Here is a 23,958-nt window from a genome sequence, read left to right on the forward strand (position 1 = left end):
CAATAGGATCACCTCATTCTTCCAAGCTCCAATGACCATAGGCCCAACCTGCTCAATATTACCTCATAAGATAACCCTGTCAGGCCAGGAATCAGCCGAGTGAATCTTCGACGAACTGCTTCCAATGCAAGTGTATCGCTCCTTAAATAAGAAGGCTAAAGCTGTATACAGTATTCTAGGTGTGGTCTCACCAAGAGCCTGTACAGGTATAGCAGGACTTCCCTACTTTTATGCTCCATACTTTTATACATGCAATAACGATCAACATTCCATTTGCCTTCTGAATCTGTGCCTGCTGTACATGCTGTACCTGCATGCAAAGAGGTAGTCATCGACTTCAGGAAGCATAGTGGAGGACGTGCCCCTGTCTACATTAATGGGGACGAAGTAGAAATGGTCGAGAGCTTCTGGTTTTTAGGTGTCCAGCTCGCCAGCAACCTGTCCTGGTGTCTCCCCCCCCCGCCCCAACACTCTCGTTAAGAAAGTCCACCAACGCCTCTACTTTCTCAGAAGACTAAGGAAATTTGACATGTCAGCTACCACTCTCTCCAACTTTTACAGGTGCACCATAGAAAGAATTCTTTCTGGTTGTATCACAGCTTGGTGTGGCTCCTGCTCTGCCCAAGACCACAAGGAACTATAAAGGTCATGAATGTAGCCCAATCCATCACGCAAAACAGCCTCCCATCCATTGACTCTGTCTGCACTTCCCGCTGCCTCGGCAAAGCAGCCAGCATAATTAAGGACCCCACGCACCCTGGACATTCTCTCTTCCACCTTCTTCTGTCAGGAAAAAGATACAAAAGTCTGAGGTCACGTACCAACCGACTCAAGAACAGCTTCTTCCCTGCTGCCATCAGACTTTTGAATGGATCTACCTTGTATCAAGTTGATCTTTCTCTGCTCCCTAGCTGTGACTGTAACACTACATTCTGCAGTCTCTGCTTTCCTTCTCTATGAACGGTATGCTTTGTCTGTATAGCACGCAAGAAACAATACTTTTCACTGTATACTAATACATGTGACAATAATAAATCAAATCAAATCAACTAGGACACCCAGACCTTTTTGTACAGCAACATTCTGCAGTATCTCTCCATTCAAATAACACTCTACTTGACTATCCTTCCTGGCAAAATGGAAACTCACATTTTTCCCCATAATATTCCATGTGCCAATTTTTTGCCATTCATTTAAGTATCTATATTCCTTTGCAGACACCTTGTGTCCTTGCTTTCTTGCCCCTCATTGTATTATCAGCTAAATTGTCCCCAGTACAGTTCTTCCCTTCATCCAAGACATTATAGATTGTAAATAGTTAAAGCCTGTGCATCGATCCCTGTGGCACTTCACTAGTAAGAGTTTTAACAACACCAGGGTAAAGTCCAACAGGTTTATTTGGTAGCAAATGCCATTAGCTTTCGGAGCGCTGCTCCTTCATCAGGAGCAGCGCTCCAAAAGCTAATGGCATTTGCTACCAAATAAACCTGTTGGACTTTACCCTGGTGTTGTTAAAACTCTTACTGTGTTTACCCCAGTCCAACGCCGGCATCTCCACATCAACACTTCACTAGTTACAGTTTGCCAACCTGAAAATGACTCATTATCCTGATTCTGTTTCCTGTTAGTTAGCCTGTCCCCTCGTATCCCCCAACATGATGAGCTCTTGTATCGTGATGGATTTGGATCGCAATGTATATTTGCTTGAGATTGGTGGAAGGGCAGGACAGACAGTATGTTTCCTTTTAATTGGTGCCCTTAAAACTTTGAACGTTCATCCTGTTTTGTCTAGTTTGGTTGTTGGGATGAAACTTGTTTTTGTCAAATAAAAATGACAATTCGGGACAAAATTAACAGTCAGTTGGGCAAATGTGGATCTATTTTACAAAGCCAGCATGGATTTGTGACAGGCAAGTCGTGTTTAGTTAAGTTGATTAAGTTTTTTGATGAGGTAACAGAGGTGGTTGATGCTGTGTCCGTGGACTCCCAAAAGCTATTTGATCAAGTGATGCGTAAACAGATTAGTGGCCAAAGTTAGAGCCCATGGAACAAGAGGGTCAGTAGCAGCATGAATATGAAATTAGCTGAATGGCAGGGAACAGAGTAGTAGTGAGCAGTTGTTTTTCAGATTGGAGGAAGGTATACAGTGGGGATTCCCCAGGGGTTGATGTTAGCGCCCCTGCTTTTCCTGAGACAAGGGTGTACAGGGCACCATTTCAAAATTTGCAGATGACACAAAACTTGAAAGTATTGTGAACTTGAGGAGGATGGTGTAGGACTTCGAAAGGACATAGTTGGTGGAAGTGTGAAGTGATTCATTTTGGTAGGAAGAATAAGGCTCGGTAATACAAAATAAAGAGTACGATTCTAAAGGGGGGTGCAGGAACAGAGGAACATGGCATTATTTGTGGATAAATCATTGAAGTTGGCAGGGCAGGTTGAGAAACCAGTTAATAAGACATACGGGATCCGGGCATCATAAATTGGGGAATGGGGTACAAAAGCAAGAAAGTTATGTTAAACCTGTATAAAACAGTGACTTTTGTGACTTTTAAGGGGCGTTCGTGACTTTTAAGGGGCGTCTTGACAAATACATGAATAGGATGGGAATAGAGGTGCCCGGAAGGGCAGGGGGTTTTAGTTCAGTCGGGCAGCATGGTCAGTGCAGGCTTGGAAGGTCGAAGGGCCTGTTCCTGTGCTGTTATTTTCTTTCTTGTTTGTTTTAGCACTAATTTAGCCTCAGCTGAAGTCCTGGGCACGACATTTTAGGAAGAATGTGAATGCGTTAAAACAGATTCACGAGAGTGGTTCCGGGGATGAGGAACCTCAGTCGCATGTTCGCATTGGAGAAGCTGGGGCAGTGCTCCTTAATGAAGAAGGGATTTGGTAGAGCTGCTCAATATTATGAGGGGCCTTGACAGGGTAGGTCAGGAGAAAATGTTCCCAAAAGGATTAAGAACAAGAAGACATTGATTCAGGGTCATTGGCAAAAGAACCAAAGGTGACATGAGGAAAGTCTTTTTCTACACAGCAAGTGGTTAGGCTCTGGAATGCACGACCTGAGAGTCTGATGGCAGCAGATCAAATCCTGGCTCTCGAAAGGGAATTGGATAATTCGTTGAAGAGAGAAGATTTGCAGGGTTATGGGGAATAGTCAGGGGAGTGGGATGAGGCGAGTTTCTGTTGCAAAGAGCCGACCGGGACACGATGGGCTGAATGGCCTCCTTCTGTGTTATAACCATTCAATTAACCCAAGACCGGCAGAGTTGCCCTGGCCAATATTTATCTCTCAATCAACATTACAGAAATAGCATTATCACATTGCTGTTTGTGTGAGTTTGCTGTGCGTATATTGGCTGTTGCATTTCCTATGTTACATCACTGACTACACTTCCAAAGTACTTAATTGGCTGTAAAGCACTTTGAGACGTCCACTGCTTGTGGAAAGTGCTATTTAAATATAAGACTTCCTTCCTTTCTTTGCATTGTCCCCTGGGACTAAAGATTTCAAATTTAGATCAGAGTTCTCAACTTGCAGGTTTCCCAGAGTTGTCTTCTGCCTAGTGGAACTTTGGATATAGGTTAGAGTCTTCATAGAAATCACAGAAACCCTACAGTGCAGAAGGAGGCCATTCGGCCCATCGAGTCTGCACCGACCACAATCCCACCCAAGCCCTACCCCCACATATTTACCCGCTAATCCCTCTAACCTACGCATCTCAGGACTCTAAGGGGCAATTTTTAACCTGGCCAATCAACCTAACCTGCACATCTTTGGACTGTGGGAGGAAACCGGAGCACCCGGAGGAAACCCACGCAGACACGAGGAGAATGTGCAAACTCCACACAGACAGTGACCCAAGCCGGGAATCGAACCCAGGTCCCTGGAGCTGTGAAGCAGCAGTGCTAACCACTGTGCTACCGTGCAGCCCTCATTATAGCAGATAATGATGTTTCTGCTACAGAAAGTAGCATCATTTGGCTTATGTGTCGGCTGGGCATGTAACAGGAAGTGAGAGGAATTGTATATTTGATAAAAACAGCACATTTTTCCTGTTGTTTCAATAAAATTCTAAATGCCATGTGGCGGTTTAGTACGGCCAATGCACCTAATCAGCACATCTTTCGGACTTACGCACTTGAGACGTTGACTTGTGATTGAATGGAGGTGTTACCAAAGAGAAGGCAAAAAGCAAAATAATTGCAGGTGCTGAAAATTAGAAACAAAAACAGGAGATGCGAGTCATCTAAGCGGGCAGTATCGGTGGGAACTGGAGCAGTTAAAGTTTCGGGTCTGACACAATTTGTCAGAAGGTTTCTGTGCTGCGTACAGCGGTGTGCAATTTTTCTTTACATGTAACATTCATCGGTTTCAGTAGTGGGTAAGAGTTCACATACAGCCAGTCCCATACTCTGAATCCATGTGTCACGGTGCTATTTTGTGTCACAAGATGAGCATGTTCACATGGTTGACTGGCTGAGTGGATTTAGTGGAGGTCATTTTGTTGTCTGATAGTAAGTCCTGTGAGAAAGTGACTCTGTACAGGCTGTCAGCTGTGTGGATGCTTGGCCACTGATGCAGCCACTGATATCCTGATGTCTGTAGGACTGTACTCCAATCAGTCTCACTTTGTGACAGTCCGGCACAGATCTGAAGCACTGAATGCTGCTCTTCCCATTTACTGTCCGGTGCTAAAAGCAAAATACTGCGGATGCTGGAATCTGAAACAGGAAATGCTGGAAAATCTCAGCAGATCTGACAGCGTCTGTGTGGAGAGAGAATAGAGCCAACATTTCAAGTCTAGATGATCCTTGGCCAGTTCTGATGAAGGGTCATCGAGACTCAACGTTGGGTCTATTCTCTCCCCACAGATGCTGTCAGACCTGCTGAGAGTTTCCAGCATTTTCTGTTACTGTCCTGTGCTGCTGGTTCCTGTCAGAGAGCTATTTATTTTTTCATAACTTTGCTCTCTCTTCTCTGAACCCAAGGAAGCTTGGGTGACAGCGTACCTTGGGAAATTCACATCTATGTAATAGAGTTGTCACTCCACTTTAACGAGAGCGTCACAGGAGGAGCTCCTGTAAGAATCGGGTCATCATACACAAACAGGCGCCGGGTGGGTCTGCAAATGCAGTAGCTATCGGAAAAATGTAATCCCTACTTCGCTCTGTGCTGTTTCTCCACTCTTCCATCTTGTCTGAGGGCAGGTTGTTCTCCGATTTATTTTCCTCTCCCTGGGGAGCACATCTGAGATTAGGATCCCACCTTAGGGATTGGGCAGTCATTCCCTCCATCTCATCCGCCCGGAAGTCACTTGCTCCCCATCTGAGGTCTGACCCTATAGGCTTGGATCATCCTCTGACAACCTTGGCCAAGTGACCATTATTCATTATCTTTGACATTGAGAGTTAGCAGATCCTTTAACCAGAGGAGGCAGCATGGGTGTCTTAGTCACCACCAACATGCACACACCCCTTTGCTGAGTTACTGAACTCCTCTTCAATCATTTTAATAATCTTAAACTAAGATCTACCGTCACATCAGAAGCCTGTGGCTTTGTGCACAAATCCGATTGTGAACACCACTAACGATGTCCAGAGGGAACTGCTGTCCGGCAACTGTTTCTGCAGCTGGGGTATGGACCCCATCGCTTAAAGCATCCTCAAACAAAGCAGGCAGTCTTGTACATTCACCAAAAGGCAATAATCTTTTAGTCATTTGCACTATCTCAATTTGAAAGTTGTTGATTACAGCATCATAAGTGCGGAATTTATTTTGTGCAGAAACTGCCAATGTTTTCTAGAACCCAAAGTGCTGGAAAATCTCAGCAAGTCTGGCAGCATCTGTAAGGAGAGAAAAGAGCTGACGTTTCGAGTCCAGATGACCCTTTGTCAAAGCTGGTTTCAGATTCCACCATCCACAATAATTTGCTTTATCCAATGGTTTCTAGAAATTGTATCCTATTTGAAGATCGGAAGGTTTTGTTCCCCCAGTGAGAAGGACAAATATTATAAATACCTTTTAAGGGGTATTAATCGAACTCTCATATGAAAAACTAGCAGCATTAAGCTTGGCCAGGAGAGCTAAGAGGTCTCATTGAAAGTTCCTCTCACTCAGCTGGTACAGCAAATCCTAACTTCTACTGGTCTGCAGATGTTATGTACGTTACACGAGGACATCTCGTACAATGGTTAAAATATATTCTTCCAAATGCACTCCCTATAATCTGGAAGGACTTGATTGACTGTCTTTTGTTTGTGTGTTGCAGGTGCAAATGGTGAAGACGTACGAGTTAAAGCAATACCTGCCCAGGGACTGCCTGCCGGAGCATTTAGGTGGGACGCTGAAACTGGACCATTCCAGCTGGAACAAACAGTTTTTAACCTCACCAAATGGGCACAGTGACTCGCTGGACGAGCTCATCACCGGCTTCCCACGGGACGAAGTGTCCGTACACGTGCCAGGATTGGAAGGAATGACGGTGGAAGAACTGTTGGACCACGTCAACACTGTTCAGAAAAGGGGAATCTACGAAGAATATGAGGACATCCGACGGGAGACGCCGCCAGGCACTTTCAACTGCTCATTGTTAGTTCAATATTTGATTGTAAATCCAGAAAGAACAAGGTTAGAAGGGTTAAAGGGTTATGAGGACAGATTGCATGGACAAGGTTTGTACTCTGTTCAGTACAGAAGGTTAAGAGATGATCAAGTTGAGGTGTTTCAGATGATTAAAAGATTTTGATAGGTTAGAGAGTGAGAGGGAGAAACATTCCACTGGTGGGAGTCATATCAAGGGAGCATAACTCTACAATTAGGATGCACTTTTACACAAAGGTAGTGGATATCTGAGCTCTACCAAAAGCAGCTATTGAGACTAGGGAGCGAATTTCCCCAAACAAGTGTCAGGTTCTGACCGAAAACCAGAGTGCTTCTCCCCAAAGAGCCTGGTTTTCTCTCCAGATCTTATGACAACTTGTCAAAAAAAGCAGGGGGGCATGTTTAGTTCCATCATCCCTGAGAGGTGAGGCATGAAGATGACAGCAAGGCCGGCTCCACAGAAACGGGGGCACTCTGATCTCAAATTGAAGTTAAAGACTCCCATTCCTCATCATCGGGGCATCAGAGGAGGCAGCGTCCAGTCATTTCCCTCACCAACCGGGGGCTACACTGTCCTCTAAACCCCTGGCATGGTCATCACATCTGGTTTCTGTTTTTGAAAGCCAGTCGTGATTCCCGCTGGCGTGGCGTCACGCCGGCAGGGGGAACATACAGCGAACCAGGAAGGGAAGGCGTCATGCCGTTTAAGCATATTTAAGTTGACGGTAATGAGGTTCATGCCCTCGCTAGGTGTGAACCCGATTACCTTGTCCATGGGGAAGATCTCACTCTGAGATCTCCTCAGCGCAAATCCCATAATGGCCCTCTTGTCAGAGTTTCCGGCCTTAGAGGGATTTACATTAAATGTGGATTACAGGGTCAAAGGTAGGGTTCTGAAGACTGTGGAGGAACAGAGAGATCTTGGGGTCCATATCCACAGATCTCTGAAGGTTGCCACTCAACTGGATAGAGCTGTGAAGAAGGCCTATAGTGTGTAAGCTTTTATTAACAGGGGGTTGGAGTTTAAGAGCCGTGGAGTTATGCTGCAACTGTACAGGACCTTGGTGAGACCACATTTGGAATATTGAGTGCAGTTCTGGTCACCTCACTATAAGAAGGATGTGGAAGCGCTGGAAAGAGTGCAAAGGAGATTTACCAGGATGCTGCCTGGTTTGGAGGGTAGGTCTTATGAGGAAAGGTTGAGGGAGCTAGGGCTGTTCTCTCTGGAGCGGAGGAGGTTGAGGGGAGACTTAATAGAGGTTTATAAGATGATGAAGGGGATAGATAGAGTGAACGTTCAAAGACTTTCCTCGGGTGGATGTAGCTGTTACTGGGGGGCATAACTATAGGGTTCATGGTGGGAGATATAGGAAGGATGTCCAAGGTAGGTTCTTTACGCAGAGAGTGGTTGGGGTGTGGAATGGACTGCCTGCAGTGATAGTGGAGTCAGACACTTTAGGAATGTTTAAGTGGTTATTGGATAGGCACATGGAGCACACCAGGATGATAGGGAGTGGGATAGCTTGATCTTGGTTTCAGATAAAGCTCGGCACAACATTGTGGGCCGAAGGGCCTGTTGTGTGCTGTACTGTTCTATGTTCTATTACCCGCGAGGAGTAGGGACCCAGATAATCCCGGCTTCAGTCAGAATCATAGAATCCTCCAATGCAGAAGAGGCTCTTTGGCCCATCGAGTCTGTACCGACACATGAAAGGCCCTGACCTGCCCACCTCATCCCACTTGCCAGCACTTGGCCCATAACCTTGAACGGTATGGCGTGCCCAGTACTCATCCAGGTACTATTTAAATTTAAATCAATTCAAAGTTTTGAAACTGAAATTGATAGTTTGTTAGGGTATTAAGGGATATGGAACCAAGGTATTGATATACAAACCAGCCATGATCTAATTGTATGGCAGAATAGACTTGAGATAAATGGCCTATTTCTGTTCCTCTGTAAGGCAGCTGTGTAGGAACGTGCAGGTAATTGTGTTGTGCTGTGCCTTGACAAAGGTTGGCCACGTCCTGGTGTTCCATCGAACTGCAAACTACTATGATTAATCCTCTCTGTGCAGATAAAACATTTTGGGTTCATTGTGCAAAGTAACAGTCAGCAGAACTGGTTTACTTACTGATGCCAAGTGGAGTAGTGGGGTGTGCGGTACGTGCTGTGATTCGCATACAGTGAGTTCCTGATCTGAAGCTACTGAAGGGAGGGAAGAGGTTGGAATGAAGAGCGGGGAAAGGGAAAGTCGGCTGTTGTGGTTGATTACAGATCGGCAGTGACAGAGCTCAGTCAGCTCAGTTGCTTGCTCTGAATTGGAAATGGTGTGGAATATTTAAAGTGGAAGGAGGAATTATTTCCCAAGCTGCTTGATGTGCTTCAGTGTACAGTGAGTAACTGGTGCACAACTTAGTACGCAGTATGTTTTCTTTTATTCATTCATGGGACGTGGGCGTCACTGGCTGGCCAGCCTTTATCCCTAGTTGCCCTTGAGAAGGTGATGGTGAGCTGCCTTCTTGAATCGTTGCAGTCCACGTGCTGTGGGTTGACCCACAATGCCGGTAGGGAGGGAATTCCAGGGTTTTGACCCAGTGACTGCGAAGGAACGGCGATATATTTCCAAGTCAGGATGGTGAGTGGCTTGGACGTGAGCTGCAGGTGTTCCCATGTATCTGCAGCCCTTGTCATGGGTTTGGAAGGTGCTGTCTAAGGATCTTTGGTGAATTGCTGCAGTGCATCTTGTAGATAGTACACACTGCTGCTACTGTGTGTCGGTGGTGGAGGGCATGGATGTTTGTAGATGTGGTGCCAATCAAGTGGGGCTGCTTTGTCCTGGATGGTGTCAAGCTTCCTGTGTTGTTGGAGCTGCACCCATCCAGGCAAGTGGGGAGTATTCCATCACACTCCTGACTTGTGCCTTGTAGATAGTGGACAGGCTTTGGGGTGTCAGGAGGTGAGTTACTCGCCGCAGTATTCCCAGCCTCTGAGCTGCTTTTGTAGCCACTGTGTTTATGTGGCGAGTCCAGTTGCAGTAAGTGGTACACTGCTTAGAATGGAGTGTGTAATCACTATACCACGTAAAATGTTATCTGTAAGTTCAATTTTCATGTCATGAAACTGAACTAAATTTGTTTCTATACATCAGTGTTTTCAGTCTGATCTAAAATGGAAACCTCTCCTATAGCTGGGAAACCTCTCCTATAGCTGGTGGTTTACATTGCAGGGAAACTATTATCTCAAAAACCCCAAAATAGATTTCAGGCAGAGCCACTCCCCTCTCCAGGTAAAGAAACTGTTGCCACGGTACCTGTGTACTGGTAAAGCTTGAAGATTCCATAAGAAGCAGAATATTCCATTTGGAAATGGGGTCATTAAGTTCATTCATCTCTTTATGTTTTAGTGTAAGGATATCACGACAAAAGTTCATAATGCAGCCTACACAGATTAAGAGCAAAAACTGTCGTTGGCAGTCAAAGCACTTTTTGACCGGGCCAGCAATATCTATAATCTCTCCTTATTTCTAAACTACCTGATGAAACCCCATCTTATGTAAATTGTTTAAAGATAGTTCAGTTTTCATGACTGTGCTGTGCTGATGTCCTACAGCAGCAAGGTTGTAGATTTTTATATTTCAGGGTTTCTGCACTGCAGGCACTCCGGGCACCTCTCAAACTGACAACCTCTACCACCTAGAAGGACAAGGGCAACAGATATAGGGGTCTCCAGCAATTGCAAATTTCTTCCACGCCACCATCTTGACTTGGCACCATATCGCCATTCCTTCACTGTCACTGAGTTAAAATTCTGGAACTCCCTTCCTGACAAGCATTGTGTGCCGACGCCACATGGATTTCAGTGGTCCAAGAATGGACCAATTATGGATGGGCAATAAATCATAGAATCCCTACAGTGCAGAAGGAGGCCATTTGGCCCATCGAGTCTGCACCGACCACAATCCCACCCAGGCCCTATTCCCCTAACCCCACATATTTACCCTGCTAATCCCCCCGACACGAGGGTCAATTTAGCACGGCCAATCAACCTAACCCGCGCATCTTTGGACTGTGGGAGGAAACCGGAGCACCCGGAGAAAACCCACACAGACACAGGGAGAACGTGCAAACTCCATACAGACAGTGACCCGAGGCCGGAATTGAACCCGGTCCCTGGTGCTGTGAGGCAGCAGTGTTAACCACTGTGCCACCGTGCTGCCCCTGGCCTCACCAGTGCTGCCCACGTTGCAGGAAGTAATTAAAACCAAGCATGTCATGCAGCTAATAATCCTGCGGACTCGATCTTTTATTAAATCCACAAATTGCCGTTTATTTGAATGAAGGACAGGTTGAAATGTTGTTTTAAATTTCTCCTCGAGTTGTAAGCAACACAGTGCAGTGTTTAATACCCCCCTATATTCTTCTGTGAGATTAGGAGTCCACCACATTGTGTCGAGCCGGAGTCACAAGCCAATCAAGCATGGCAGTTCCTCCTTTCTTGATGAACCAGTTGTGTTTTTACATTTGTTCAGTATCTTCCATGGTGGCAGCCCAGAACTTACCGGATTGATTGAACTCAAATTCATAACTTACCGCAGTGGGATTTGAACTCCTGACCTCAGTTGCTGGACAAGATCTATAACCAATAGGGTGCTGCACCCTGGATATGTGCATTAGATGCAAGTTGTAGGGAACTTTAGGCCAAGTGTTGTACAGGCTGCTGCAGTTGGTTAGCGCAATGATAATCAAGTCTTTTTATCTTGAATAGTTTCAACTTGTGTCGGAATATTTGCAGAAGGGTAAGTGTGTGATATTTCACATTGTCATAGTTTACGTCCATTTTCTGAGATGCCCTTGACCTGTTCGCGTTGCCGTGTACAGACTGCTAAACTATGAATGTGAGTGACAGTGGTCCATGCAGCAAGCAGATCAAAGCTGTTGGATGTGAGGCTACAAAGGGCTGCAGGAGTGGGGGCTATGTTACTCCACTCAGCTGAAGAACTTCTCAATCTGGGCCAGGTCGGCGGAGGAGGGATTGGGCCTGCCATTCAGGTGTACAGCTGATACTGTGTTGCTGTGCCGTGAGACAGAAACTGTTGAAATAGAAGCAAAAGCAAGGGCAGAGAATTATGTTTGATGTCCATCAATGGAACATTTCATCAGAATGGTTCAGTTCTGTGTTGGAATGAGTGGATATGTATTAGTTTCTGCAGAATCCCACAGATCAGATTTAGGAAGACCAAACTTGCATGCAAAACTGTGTCTAACTGACGATGTACACTGGTTGTGTTTGATACCCAAGTGTGAATTTCCCTTAATTGAGTGTCACCAGTGGAATTAAAGTAAGCCCAGAAATCTCCAGTTACCGGTTTCAATTCTTGTCTGTGTTGAGAGAAAGTTTTTATGTCTGCACACTTTAGTTAGTGGTAACCAACAGAAGTTGTAGGACATGTGATAGCAACACAGAGTGATGTATTCACACATCCATAATGGTATTTTCGCTGGTGAGAAGTGCCAGTAGTTGAGATATTTAACAGGGCCTGATCTCTCAGCTACTTGACATCTGCCTCTTCACAAATTGTCGATCAGTCGCTTTGTTGGTTCGTCATGAAGAAGTCCGCGGTCCAGCCAGTCACTGTCCTACCTGGCTGAAGATTGTTTTGTACCGAATGATCCCCCCCAAAAAAAAGCCTCCAAATGTTCCGTGTGTAGCATGATGCATCATGGAATGACAGGAGGCAGAGTACGTCCATAACTGTCCACACAGCAGAATTGCCAGCTGAACCACTGGGGAACACGGCAAAGGATTTGATTTGATTTATTATTGTCACATGTCACTTCTGGCCTTTTCAGCATCCTTGACTGTAATTGTTCCACTATTTGCAGCCTGGAGCTGCAGATTTCCTTCCCTAAACTTTGCTGCCTCTCGACTTGTCTCTCCTCCTTTCAGACACTCCTCACATCTCCTGCTTCTGGCCATTCAACCTTAAATCACATTGTGTCAAACTTTGCTTATAATGCTCCTTTTTTTGATTTGATTTATTATTGCCGCATGTATTGGGATACGGTGAAAAGTATTGTTTCTTGCGCGCTATACCGACAAAGCATACCGTTCATAGAGAAGGAAAGGCGGGAGTGCAGAATGTAGTTGTTACAGTCATAGCTAGGGTGTAGAGAAAGATCAGCTTAATGCGAGGTAGGTCCATTCAAAAGTCTGACAGCAGCAGGGAAGAAGCTGTTCTTGAATCGGTTGGTACGTGTCCTCAGACTTTTGTATCTTTTTCCCGACGAAAGAAGGCGGAAGAGAGAATGTCCGGGGTGCGTGGGGTCCTTGATTATGCTGGCTGCTTTTCCGAGGCAGCAGGAAGTGTAGACAGAGTCAATGGATGGGAGGATGGAGGAGGAAATACTTCCTGAGATAGAAACTGAAGGCAAGTAGACACTTGTTCACACACCTCACAGAAGCTGAGCAAAGGTTGTCTCAGGCAAGCTGCTTGGTTGAAGGTGAAAAGAAACCAACCCAGGTAATATGTAAACAATATGTAAACGATGAGAAAAATGACGTGTTGCAAGTTAAAAACCTGCACTGACAAGAGATTAATATTCAGTGTCAGTCATCAATTGGGGATTACTAGATTGCATAATCGTTACAAAAACAATTTCAGCATGTTGGCAAAAAAATGTTATGTTCTGACTGTCAAAGGACTATCTGAGCACAGATACTATTTCAATAACAAGATTACTGAGATTGTCAAACAGGTGTTGAAATTGGAGGGCCAGTTAGTGAAGGTTTTGCTATTTGATTCTTACTGTGTCCCAGGTTTTGGAGTTGCTGCACAGCTGCTTGAAGTGACAATGTGTGATGTTCAGGTTTTGAATGTAGAGTAAATACTTAGTGGCTGGTGCATTCTTCCATTCCTGTAAATCATTGAGCAAATGAACCAACACTTGAAAAGATCCCAATGATTGTGCACTGCTCAATCTCTCTCTCTCTCTTCCGGTAAGCTGATATATGTGGCTGATTGTAACTACAACTGATTATACAGTGCCTTCATCAACATGCACCTGGTGCTCTAAAGCTCTGAATAGCTGAGGCAGCTTCGGGCACTCTGAGGTTGAGCCCAGAAAGCTATGGAAGATCAGAGGATTAAGATTGGGAATCTTCCCTCCCTTTCCAGCAACAGTATGGTATTTTGTGCCAATTACTTTCATTCGGTTTCTGCAGCATAGTGTTCAGGGTTGATCAACAACAACCTTCATTAGAATCATAGAACCCCTACTGTGCAGAAGGAGGCCATCCAGCCCATTGAGTCTGCACAAACTCTCCGACAGAGTACTCTTGGTACGGTGGCTGCCTCACAGCGCCAGGAATCCGGGTTCGATTCCCGGCTTGGGCCATTGTCTGTGCGGAGTTTGCACATTCTCCCCATGTCTGCATGGGTTTCCTCTGGGTGCTCCGGTTTCCTCCCACAGTCCAAAGATGTGCTGGTTAGGTGAATTGACCATGCTATATTCTCCCTCAGTGTACCCGAACAGGCGCCGGAGTGTGGCGACTGGAGGATTTTCACAGTAACTTAGTTGCAGTGTTAATGTAAGCCTACTTGTGACTAATAAATAAACTTTACTTTTCCCAAACCCATTCCCCACTTCCCCCATCCCCATATTTACTCTGCTAATCCCCCTAACCTACACATCTTGGGACACTAAGGAGAAATTTAACATGGCCAGTTCACCTAACCTGCACATCTTTGGACTGTGGGAAGAAACCGGAGCACCCAGAGGAAATCCACGCAGACATGGGGAGAACGTGCCGACTCCGCAAATTCACCCAAGGCCAGAATTGAACCCAGACCCCAGGCGCTGTGAGGCAGCAGTGCTAACCACTGTGCCACCATGCTGCAGGACATGTGTGTCTCTGGCAAAATCATTTATTGTCCACCCCTAATATCCCTTGAAAAAGTGGTGGTGAGCCTTCTTGAATATAACTGAGTGGCATGTTGGGTCATATAGAGAGCAGTTCAGAGTGAAAACATGGCTGGGAGTGTGGCAGGATTGGATAAGGACAGCAGATTTCCTTCCCCAAAAGACACAAACGGAACCAGAATAGCTTTTTCTGACAATCCAGTAGTTTCATGATCACCATTGGTGATGCTAGCTTTTTATTCCAGATGTGTTCCATTAACTGAATTTAAATTCCAAGCTATGATGGTGGGATTGAAACTTGTTTCTCCCGATCATCAGTCCAGGCCTCAGGATTACTAGTCCACCAAGCTACTGTACTAATATTTATGCAACATTTAATGTAATAAAATGTGCCAAGGTAGTTCACAGAAGTGTTTCAAACAGAATTTGACACTGAACCACATGACATATTAGGACAAGTGACTGAAAGCTTGATCAAAGTGCTATATTTTCAGCACAACACAAGAGCACACACAAGAAACAAGCAGGGGTAGGCCACCAGGAGCAAGCCTGCCCCATCATTCACTATGATCATGGCTGATCTATGTCAGACTCAACTCCTTTTCTGTGCCATTTCCCCAGAGCCCTCTATTCCTCGATCTATCAAATATTTATCCACCTCCACTTTAAATACTTGTAATAATCCAGCCTCCTCTAGCCTTAGGGGCAGAAAATTCCAGACTCTCCCACTAGTAAAAACATCTCGCCATCTACCCTGCCAAGCCCCCTCAGGATCTTATAAGTTTGAGTAAGATTGCCCCTCACTCTTCTAAACTCCAAAGAATACAAACCCAGACTATTTAGTCTCTCTTGATAGGACAATCTTCTCATCCCAGGAATTAACCTGGTGAATCTCCTTTGGACTGCCTCCAATTTTACTATATTCTTTTTTTTAGCTAAGGGGACCAAAACTGTACGCATGTTCCAGGTGAGGCCTCACCAACACCCTGTACAGTTGCAAAAAAACCTCCCTATTTTTAAACTCCAACCCTTTTGCAATAAAGGCCAAAATGCAGTTTGCCTCCTTAACTACTTGTTGGACCTGTCTGCTAGCTTTTTGTGATTCTTGCACTAGAACACCCAGATCCCTCTGTACTCCACTCACCTGCAGTCTCTCTCCATTGAGATAATCTGCCTTTTGAATACTCCTACCAAAGTGCATGACCTCACACTTCCCCACATTAAACTCCATTGGCCAGGTTTTCGCCCAATCTATCTCTATCCCGCTGCAGAATCACAATATCCTCCTCACAGCATGCCCTTCCACCTATCTTCATATCATGGCACATTTGGAAACCTTACATTCTGTTCCTTCCTTCAGGTCATTAATGTAAATAGTGAACAATTGCGGGCCAAGAACTGATCCCTGCAGTACTCCACAAATTACATCTTTCCGGTCTGAAAAGGATCCATTTATTCCAACTCACTGTTTTCTGTGTGACGGCTAATTTTCAATCCGTGCTTACACACTTCCTCCAATTCCATGGGCTTTTACTTTATGCACCTGCCTCTTATGCGGCACCGTGGCAAATGCCTTTTGGAAATCCAAATACACTACATCTACAGGTTCCCCTCTATCTACTCTCCCTGTTACATCCCCAAATAATTGGAGCAAATTTGTCAATCATGATTTACCTTTCATAAAACCACGCTGACTAGGTTTGATTATATTCAGTTTTCCTAAATGATTAGCTGCATTTTAAAGGAGTCAGAGATGTGTGGAAGTTTAGTGAGGGTCCAGAATCTTGACTGCTGACAACCAGTGACGGAGCAATGAAAATCAAGGGGTGCAGAAGAGACCAGGATTGTAGTTGCACTGAGACCTTGGCAGGTTGTAGGGCTGGAGAAGATGGGAGAGACTGGGAGGGACTAAGCTATGGAGAGATTTGAAGTGAGGATCAGTGTTTTTAAATCAAGACATCGCCAGACTTGGAGCCAGTGTGAGTCAGCGAGCATAAGGATTATGGGTGATTGGAACCTGGTGCAAATTAAGGTAGAGGTAACAGAGTTTTGTGTATCGTCCCGTTATTGTGTCAAGATTGGAGAACCAGTCTCAACAGATTTCAGAGGCTAACTCCGAGCATTGTACCAGCATCTTGTGTTTACATTGGTAAAACTGCTTACCTCGTCCTTGCAGCAATATTGTCGACCCATCTGGAATCTGGGTTTGTTTAAACTGTGAGGTGGAGCCACGGAAGGGGGACCCAGAGCAATGTAATCAGTTGCTCTCTGGCGTAAATGCAACTGGTAATGTCTACAGTGACCTTTCAAACAATGATAATTATTATCATTTAGCCCTGCCGTTTGTGTGCAACCAGGTCAGATTGCCAGGTGTTGAGAGTTGGCTTTTGTATCAGACAATAGCCCTGCTTGATTCATTTCAATTTCAGAAGCATCTGAGATAACCATGAGAGAAGCAGTAGTTTGGGTTAGCAATGGAGGAAAGAATTACAGATCCTTTGAGTTACAAATTGGCACTACACGGCTCAGGGATCTAACTATGCTTTTTTCATTTTTCACCCATCTCCATTCATGAAAGATTCTCAATATCATTGGGTTCCTATTATTGGGCAGCACGGTGGCACAGTGGTTAACACTGTTGCCTCTCAGCACCAGGGACACGGGTTCGATTCCCAGCTTGGGTCACTGTCTGTGCAGAGTCTGCACGTTCTCCCCGTGTCTGCGTGGGTTTCCTCCGGGTGATCCGGTTTCCTCCCACTGTCTGAAAGACGTGATGGTTAGGGTGCATTGGCCATGCTAAATCCTCCCTCAGTGTACCCGAACAGGCGCTGGAGTGTGGCGACTCGGGGATTTTCACAGTAACTTCATTGCAGTGTGAATGTAACCCTACTTGTGACACAAATAAATAAATCAATCAACCAATCTGATACATGAGACTAAGGTACGCTGTGGGAATGTTGTTTATAGAAACATAGAAAAACTACAGCACAAAACAGGCCCTTCGGCCCCACAAGTTGTGCCGAACATATCCTTACCTTTCAGGCCTACCTATAACCCTCCATCCTATTAAGTCCCATGTATTCATCCAGGAGTTTAGTGAATGTTTTATAATTAGAACACATATCATCAATTTCTGTGGTTTCTAAGTCGGGTAGGGAGCAGAATATAAAGATCAGAATTGTAACACAAGGCAGGGTAACTGAATGGAACAAGCTGGATTGGTCTTTTCCTGTCTGCCATTTTGTGTATGTTTGTAAGAAAAATGGGCGTTATTTCAGTTTGTGCACAGCAGAGGCTTAAAGCTTTGATGGGGGGGTAAGAGGGGGAGGAAATTGTTGCACACGTGGCAATATACATTCAGCAACTCGTAAGAAGGGTTGTTAAAGGATCGCTCTTTTTTTTGGAACAAGCTGTTGTTACACAAACTTTGGCAGCAATGGGATGTCCAAAACTATTTATAGTTTGAGGATGCTTTCCACAAGGGAGCCCCGCAGTTCCTCTCGAACAATATTTTTGACTTACTTGTAGTAACTACCTGTGGCAGTGGGAGCCTAAGTACAATCCCTGCACAGAATCAGACATCCGTTGGATTTGGAAGCAGCGTAAGAGCACTGTTTACTTTTCATCTGATTTTGTCACTGGGAAGCTGGGGCTCTGGTAAGATCTTAGCACTAAGGGAAGTTGCTTCACATCACTGTTTCCGAATTGTAAACAAACACTTCAGTGTGTTTACACAGCACTGACAGAATCCGTTCAGTTGAACTATTTTTTGCGCGTGACATTTTCGTTTTACATTCTACACAACCTGAGTCAGTTATTTTTGAGGCAAGTTTCAAGCCGACACGTTGATTAGCAGGGCTCAGCTTTGGCCGTGATGTGATCAGTGATGGCTACGTGTCCCATGTGTTCAGTCCCAAGTTTCTCAGTAAAATCCAGCTGTTTGAAGGTTAACTTTTACTCGAATTGTATACACTCATGAATTTTATTGTTAATGTGTGCATTACCAATGTGGCAAATGTTGTGTCATTCAGTTGGAATATGTTTTCTCCTGTTCTTTTCATTGTGCCATAAGCTATCACTTTGTTAAAAGGGTAAGCCTATAATTAACCACCCTCTACTATACCCCTGGTGCCCTGACAGCACGAAAGAATTTGACTCTTTGCCTCAAGAAAATTTCACAAACAATAACAAAGAACAGTACAGCACAGGAACAGGCCCCCCAAGCCTGCGCCGATCACGTTTACCTATCTAACAAACCGTTTATATCCCTCTATTCCCATTTGTTCATTTGCCTATCAAGATAAGTCTTAAATGTGACTAACATAACTGCCTCAACCATCTCACGTGGCAGTGCATTCCAGGCTCCCACCACTCTCTGTGTAAAAAAAAAAGCTTCCCCCGGACATCTGCACTGAACCTTTGCCCACCTTATCTTGAACTTGTGCCCCCTTGTAATTGTCATTTCTGCCCTGGGAAAAAACTACTCAGCCTATCTATACCTCTCATAATTTTATAAACTTCTATCAGGGTCGCCCCTCAGCCTCCGTCTTTCCAGGGAGGACAATCCCAGTTTATTCGATCGCTCCTCATAGCTAATACCAGGCAATACCCTGGTAAACCTTTTCTGCACTCTCTCCAAAGCCTCCACGTTCTTCTGGTAGTGTGGCGACCAGAATTGGACACAGTATCCCAAATGTGGCCTAACCAACGTTTTATAAAACTGTAACATAATTTGCCAACTTTTATACTCGATGCCCCGGCCGATGAAGGCAAGCATGTCATATGCTTTCTTCACCACCTTTTCCACCTGTGCTGCCACTTTTAAGGATCTGTGGACCTGTACTCCCAGATCTCTCTACAAGATCTACAAGATCTCTCTACTGTTGTAAGCTATAACAATCTGTATTTTCCGAATGTATTCGCTAATTCACATAATTGAAAGAGACAAAAGTGAGAAATGAGGTTCCCTGGGCGGGAAAGTCACCTTTTATGTGTTTTCTTTTGTTCAGAAAGTCGGCCTGAAATTGTGACCCCCTAAATAATGTCGTGAAGCAAGTTCTGTCAGTCACCACACATGAAATAAATCCCTACCTAGACCACTGTGCAAGAAGAGCATGATTTTCACCTACCATCTTCACTTTGGGTTCTTTCTGCTCCTCACAGAGCAACGTAATGACATTTCTTGGTGTAAAAATCAGAGCAGGCCAGTTATGATGCAAGCATTTGATTTTGAGGGAACTGTGTACATTGGATGGGAGAAATGTGGCTTGACTGAAGTTTGTGTTGACCTTTCAAAATGAGGGGGGGAGGAGAGACTGGACTAGAATAAACCTTCCTTGGCTTGCCTTTGAACACTGGGCACCTTAAAATAGGGAATTCTTTGTTATTGTTGGGGATATGCTGGAATTGGGAATCAAATTCTTGTACCGTATGTTTTAGTATTTTAGAAATACAATATGAGTTTTTTATTTCTTTCGTTTATTTTTAGCCCTGTATTTTCTGTACAAGTAGAATCAGAGGATAATAGAACACAGAAGACAGCCATCACACCATCACTGGTGCAGGGGGCAGGGATTCAGGTTCCTGGACCATTGGGACCTCTTTAGGGGCAGGGGTGATCTGTATACAAAAAACGGGTGGAACTTGAATCACACGGGGACCAATATCCTGGCCGGTAGGTTGGCTAAAGTTACTGGGGAGAATTTAAACTAGATAGGTTGGGGGGAGGGGAGCTAGAAGAGTTGACTAGGATCAAGGAACTAATTGATGGGGTGGAGGATGCAGGGGTAAGGGGAATTACAAAATTAATGGTAGAGGAGAGGGTGCAAGTGAATGAAGGCGGTAATTTAGATAAGGGAGTAGAGGGAGAGGGTGTTCGCGACTCATCAAAGCGGGTCCAGATAAAAGCTGGAATAAGGACACTTTGCCTGAATGCACGAAGCATTCGGAACAAGGTATATGAGTTGATGGTGCAAATCAGCACGAGTGGGTACGATCTAGTGGCCATTACAGAAACGTGGCTGAAAGGTGACCAGGACTGGGAGATGAATATCCAGGGGTATCAGGCGTTTAGGAAGAATAGACAGGAAGGAAAAGGTGGTGGGGTCGCGCTATTAATAAGAGATAATATCAGGGTAGTACTGAGGGATGACATAGGCTCTGAGGAACAAAACGTGGAATCGTTATGGGTAGAGATGAGGAATAGTAGAGGGAGAAAGACACTAGTAGGTGTGGTATATAGGCCCCCAAATAATAATGTTGAGGTGGGGAGGGCTATAAACAAGCAGATAAGGGATGCGTGTAAAAACGGAACGGCAATAATCATGGGGGACTTCAACATGCACATTGACTGGCAGACTCAAGTCGGTAAGGGTGGAATGGAGGAAGAGTTCTTAGAATGCTGTCGGGATAGTTTCCTTGAACAGCATGTTACGGAACCGACGAGGGAACGAGCTATTTTGGATCTGGTATTGTGTAACGAGGTAGGTAGAATTAAGGATCTTATTGTGAAGGACCCTCTTGGGTCTAGTGACCACAATATGGTCGAATTTCTGATTCAGATGGAAGAGGAGAAAGTTTGGTCCCAAACCAGTGTCCTCTGTTTGAACAGAGGGAAATATGATAGGATGAGGGATGAATTGGCTAAGGTAGACTGGGAGAGCAGGCTGGCAGGTAGGATAGCTGAGGAACAGTGGAGGATTTTTAAGGAGATCCTTTTCAGTTCTCAGCAAAAATATATTCCAGCAAAAAACAAGGATTGTAAGAAAAGGGAGAACCAGCCGTGGATAACGAAGGAAATAAAGGAGAGTATTAAAATAAAAACAGCTGCGTACAGAGTGGCCAAAAATAGTGGAGAAACAAGTGATTGGGAAAAATTTAAGAAACAACAAAGAGAGACTAAGAAAGCGATAAAGAAAGGAAGGATAGACTATGAAGCTAGGCTAGCAATTAATATAAAAAATGATAGTAAAAGTTTTTATAAATATATAAAAAGGAATAGAGTGGCTAGAGTGAATGTTGGACCCTTGGAGGACGAGAGGGGGGAGTTAATAGTGGGAAATGAGGATATGGCTGAGTCTTTAAATAAGTTTTTTGTGTCGGTCTTCACGGTGGAGGACACAAATAGTTTGCCAAATATTAACGATAGAGGGTTGGCAGCAGGAGAAATACTTAATACAATTAATGTAACCAGAGAGGCAGTGCTGGGTAGACTAATGGGACTGAAGGTGGACAAGTCCCCGGGTCCGGATGGAATGCATCCCAGGGTATTGAAAGAAATGTCAGAGGTAATAGTGGATGCGTTAGTGATTATTTATCAAAACTCGTTGCATTCTGGGGTAGTGCCGGTTGATTGGAAAACGGCTAATGTTACGCCGCTGTTTAAAAAAGGAAGGAGACAAAAGGCGGGTAACTATAGGCCGGTCAGCTTAACGTCTGTAGTAGGGAAAATGCTGGAATCCATTATTAAAGAGGAGATAGCAGGGCATCTGGATAGAAATGGTTCGATCAATCAGACGCAGCATGGATTCATGAGGGGAAAGTCGTGCTTGACGAACATGTTGGATTTTTATGAAGATGTGACTAGGGCGGTTGATGGAGGAGAACCGGTGGATGCGGTGTTTTTGGATTTCCAAAAGGCGTTTGATAAGGTGCCCCATAAAAGGCTACTGAAGAAGATTAGGGCACACGGAGTTGGGGGTAGTGTGTTAAAGTGGATTGGGGACTGGCTATCCGACAGGAAGCAAAGAGTCGGAATAAATGGGTGTTTTTCCGGTTGGAGGAAGGTAACTAGTGGCGTGCCGCAGGGATCGGTACTCGGGCCGCAACTATTTACCATTTATATAGATGATCTGGAGGAGGGGACGGAGTGTAGGGTAACGAAGTTTGCAGACGACACAAAGATAAGTGGAAAAGTGAATCGTGTGGAGGACGGAGAAGATCTGCAGAGAGATTTGGACAGGCTGAGTGAGTGGGCGAGGATATGGCAAATGGAGTATAACGTTGAGAAATGCGAGGTTATACACTTTGGAGGAAATAATAACAAATGGGATTACTATCTCAATGGAAACAAATTAAAACATGCTACCGTGCAAAGGGACCTGGGGGTCCTTGTGCATGAGACGCAAAAGCCCAGTCTGCAGGTACAACAGGTGATCAAGAAGGCAAATGGGATGTTGGCCTATATTGCGAAGGGGATAGAATATAAAAGCAGGGATGTCTTGATGCACCTGTACAGGGCATTGGTGAGGCCGCAGCTGGAATACTGTGTGCAGTATTGGTCCCCTTATATGAGGAAGGATATATTGGCATTGGAGGGAGTGCAGAGAAGGTTCACCAGGTTGATACCGGAGATGAGGGGTTTGGATTATGAGGAGAGGCTGAGGAGATTGGGTTTGTACTCGTTGGAGTTTAGAAGGATGAGGGGGGATCTTATGGAGACTTATAAGATAATGCGGGGGCTGGATAGGGTGGAGGCGGAGAGATTCTTTCCACTTAGTAAGGAAGTTAAAACTAGAGGACACAGCCTCAAAATAAAGGGGGGTCGGTTTAAGACAGAGTTGAGGAGGAACTTCTTCTCCCAGAGGGTGGTGAATCTCTGGAATTCTCTGCCCACTGAGGTGGTGGAGGCTACCTCGCTGAATATGTTTAAAGCGCGGATGGATGGATTCCTGATCGGTAAGGGAATTAAGGGTTATGGGGATCAGGCGGGTAAGTGGTACTGATCCACGTCAGATCAGCCATGATCTTATTGAATGGCGGGGCAGGCTCGAAGGGCTAGATGGCCTACTCCTGCTCCTATTTCTTATGTTCTTATGTTCTTATGCCAACCCTTTGGGTGGAGCTACCAATTATTCCCACTGCCTTGCTCTTTCTCTATAGCTTTTAGAAGTTCATTGAAGAGCTGATCCAATTTTGTCTTGAAAGTTACTATCAAATCTGCTTCCATTAACTTTTCAGACAGCGCATTCCAGATACCTCAAGCTTAAATGGTAGACAATTGAGGCGGATGCATATCTATTTTGGGTAAAGATATATCTTTACTCTAATTGGTATGTATTCCACGTGTGCTAGAGTGATTGAGTTGGAAGTTTAGTGGAGTTCTATACTTGATATGTATTTGCTGTATGGTTACAATGTGCTTAGTCTGTATTTAGTAATCTTGGAAACTGAATAGTTAGTTGGCACAATGTGATATGAGCGCAAGACTGTTTCTAGTGTTAGTTGTGGTCATGTAAAGGTCTGATTGGTGTTGGGTTTGGTTCATAACATTCCAGAATGCTATAATGCATCTTGCTTTGAATGGTTCCTGCTAGAGTCCAGAATTATATGTCATCTTTGTACCACTGTTGAAAGAATTGATCTCGTCGTTCCTTTTGAATGGACTGTATTTTTTTTCATTCATGGGACATGGGCGTCACTGGCTAGCCAGCATTTAT

General features: G+C 44.7%; 1 protein-coding gene across 1 annotated transcript in view; it reads left to right on the top strand.

The window, feature by feature from the left end:
* Nucleotides 1-23,958, top strand: part of ptpn9a (protein tyrosine phosphatase non-receptor type 9a) — a 108,334-nt gene that overhangs the window by 35,151 nt on the left and 49,225 nt on the right. The window contains exon 6 of the mRNA XM_078199822.1: nt 6,270-6,589. Coding sequence (XP_078055948.1) covers nt 6,270-6,589 — 320 coding nt within the window. The remainder of the gene's footprint in view (nt 1-6,269; nt 6,590-23,958) is intronic.

The sequence above is a fragment of the Mustelus asterias genome, chromosome 29 (genome assembly GCF_964213995.1).
Source record: "Mustelus asterias chromosome 29, sMusAst1.hap1.1, whole genome shotgun sequence".
Taxonomy (NCBI): Eukaryota; Metazoa; Chordata; class Chondrichthyes; order Carcharhiniformes; family Triakidae; genus Mustelus; species Mustelus asterias.